At 40.6% G+C, this 3,198-nt stretch overlaps 1 protein-coding gene across 1 annotated transcript; it reads right to left on the minus strand.

Annotated features, from left to right (window-relative positions):
• Positions 1 to 418: 418 nt before the first annotated feature.
• Positions 419 to 1,865, minus strand: LOC116260483 (homeobox-leucine zipper protein ATHB-40-like). Its single transcript, XM_031638864.2, has 2 exons — positions 1,302 to 1,865; positions 419 to 755 (listed from the first exon to the last, which is right to left on the minus strand). Exons 1-2 carry the CDS (start codon positions 1,779 to 1,781, stop codon positions 540 to 542), a joined length of 696 nt encoding a protein of 231 aa, XP_031494724.1. The 5' UTR covers positions 1,782 to 1,865; the 3' UTR covers positions 419 to 539.
• Positions 1,866 to 3,198: the final 1,333 nt, after the last annotated feature.

Consider the following 3,198-nt stretch of genomic DNA (forward strand, 5'->3'; position numbering starts at 1 on the left):
CTCGTTATTAAAGGAACTGGAAAAGAAAGTGAAGTTCCCAAGCTTTTTTGTTGAGAACCTTGTTGGAGCTTTTCAGTGAAAGCCTTTAATTGCGCTTATAGAAACTCGAACTAGCCACGTTTAATTGGCAGTGGATTCTTTGCTTTGTGTCTTAGATATGGGAGTGAGTTGTGTGTTTGTAGGCCAGATGATGCATGATTATGATATTCTATGCGTTTTTTGTCTCTCCCCACGGAAAAAGCTCAGCCATGCAAACTGAACACTTGATTTTCTTCTTCCTCTGCTTAAGCAAATTTTGATGCTTGTAATATCCGGGAAGGGTTCCCTTCGCCGCCCATTGTGGGGATTTAAAAACCACATATCTAAATTATGAGGTGCAGTTACCCATGTGGTGCTTCTCACATGCAGAAGCAAAAAGGAAGAAAATAATCCACAATTACATTAATCATCATCTTAGGAAATCTACATACCAGTGGTTAATCTTACATGGGGGTTAAAAATCTACTAGAGGGTTAAAATTCTACACAAATATATAGCAATTACAGGAGATTGGGATAGAAATTGTTCCAATCCATAGAATAGATGCTGACGTCCTCCGGCGTGTACATGAAGTGCTCCTGCTGGTCAACCTCAAAGTCTGCCGGAAACGCCTGCGGCGCGTCCATGGAGAATGATGAGCTTGGGCTGCAGCTCTTCTCTGAGAGCCTAGAAATCTCCTTCTCAGCTTCTGTCAGCATCTCTCTGAGTTTGGCGACCTGCCAAAAGATGAAATACTCCTCTCAGATGTGGCCTACGACAAGAACCACATGAGAATATAGGGGACGTATAGAGTATCCCAGCAAAAGAGGCTAGCCTTTTCATTGAGATCATGAACAAGTTCGGGTTTTTGTGGAACAAAGCAGGTTTAGGCCATACTTAAAACAGCCGAGTTCGTGACCATGCTGATTAGAAAAGCTTGGCCACCTAAACATAATATCAGATGATAATCACTGAAATACAAGTCGGAGAAACTATTTATAACCTCATCTTTTACAAGAAGTGGGTTCCTCGACAGGTTTCAGTTACTAAGAAATTGTTCTTAAAAAGCTTAAATTAAATCAAAACAATCTCTGTTGTTGTTTCTATTGTTGTACTTTTCACCGTAAAGGAAGGGGAAAAGAATGTAATGGGAACGACCGTCGGAATTTAGAGCCTGTTTCAAACCGTGTCTGAAACATTAAACCTGGTCTTAGCCCCTAAACAAGTAACTTTTAGACTAATTTTGATACTGAAACCATGTTTTGACAGTCATTAAGACTGACCTCCGATTCGAGCTTGCTCTTCTCTGAGTTGGCATTTTCATACAAGGACTTGAGCCTCTGGTACTCTTCCTCCAGCTGCTTGCTCTTCCAGCGGGCTCGCCGGTTCTGAAACCAGACGGCGACCTGACGGGGGTCGAGGCCGATCTCCATGGCGAGCCGAAGCTTCCTCTCAGACTGCAACTTGTGCTCGTTGTCGAAGTTCTTCTCCAGGAAATTGACTTGCTCTGCGCTGAGCCTGCGCTTCTTCATCTCTGCCGTGGCGTCGGACTTGGCCTTCTTGTTCCTTCGACGCCTGGGCTTGGGCTCGTCCGCCGGACACTCGACGCTGCTGATGAGCCAGAAAGGGTCCATATCCCCTGATACAGTCGACTCTGCTAAGATGGTGTGTGGGTTGGGGGCACCTTCTGGAAAGGGTGGACTCATGACAGGGTACAAGCTAGAAAGGAGTGCCATCTGATCCTCGACGTGCTTCATATTCATGGCTTCCTACTTCAGATTGCCTCTGTACTACCAACTCGACAGGGGATGGTGAAGAAGATGACAGACAGGCCTAATGCGACACCATCGTCGCTGAATTTATAGGGCTTCAGACACCAAAGTACCCATAAGCTTCCTCAAAATATCCAATCTATCCAGTTCCATTTTTTTTTAGCAACAACAAAAACCGCCGTTACCCTTAACCTCAAAAATATGCACGTATTCATGCACTGAATATGTTTTAAATTCATGATTTAAATTCTACAGAATGGTCTCTGCTGTTATTGGCAGATTGCTGAAAAAGTCCATGGTTTATTTAATATTGTAAAAGGTGTGCCTATTCTTCCAAGAATTTAAATAGGTTGCTTCTTTACAAAGTTGGTAGGTTAACCTTGGTTAGATTTCGTATCAAACTTACATGAGTACCAAAGACATTATGCGAGTGTCTCATGAATCTACTTAAAAAATTAAATAAATTCACGAAACATTTAAAATAAATAATGTTGTGATATGGCCCAGTTTTTGAAAGAGACTCATCCAGACGAGTGCTAAGGGCCTTTAACCTCAAACTATGACTTCTAATGCACGGCACGTAGATCTACCACTTTTACATAAGAAAGATGAAATGTTAACAAGGCCATTCTTTGCTTCTCAATATAGCATCATTAATTCAATGACGGACTTGACAGTATCAAATTGGTACAAGATAGAAACATCTTTTTACATCTGCTGTCAAGGTGGAGACAATTTTTTCCAAAAAGGTAAAGAGAGAGAGTGGAGTTTGCTGAACCCAAGCTTTAAGCTTTTCACCAACCAAAAAAAGAACAATAAAGGACGGTAATGTGATTAGTGGCTCTATACAAAAAACGGGCCGAACTTAAAGCGTTTCCTGAGGTTCCAAAGTTGAAATTGGTGAAATAGGAACATCTTGATCATATTTAAACAATTAAAATCCCATTAAAGGCAAAAAAGAGAGAGAGAAAAAAAAAAACAGATTTTAAGTTGGTGAGAACACAAAGATGGAAACGGATTTCAAGCCTTATCCGATTGACTCTTGCTTGTGGGGGAAGACAATTTATAGAAAAATAGAAACATTTTTGTCGTTGAAGCCAACTCTTGTTGTCAGCAAAACACAAAGGTGCATGTGACGATAACACCAGGAGATGTTTGGATGATAATATAAAACCAAGTTTTGGGAGACAAAACTTTGTTTTACCCCAAAACATCTTTTCAAGAATGTTTGGAAGACAATAAAATTTGGTTGGTTTTTATAAAGAATCTAGTTCCTTTTTTTCTTGATTTTTGCCTCCTCTAAACTAAAGTCTTTCACTTGTCATTCGAAATTGAGTTTGGCTTTTTAACCTGGTTTTGAAAAAAATTGGTTTTCACAAAACCGAACTTCCCATCGTACCAATAACTT

Source organism: Nymphaea colorata, chromosome 9, assembly GCF_008831285.2.
Source record: "Nymphaea colorata isolate Beijing-Zhang1983 chromosome 9, ASM883128v2, whole genome shotgun sequence".
In the NCBI taxonomy this organism is placed as follows: domain Eukaryota; kingdom Viridiplantae; phylum Streptophyta; class Magnoliopsida; order Nymphaeales; family Nymphaeaceae; genus Nymphaea; species Nymphaea colorata.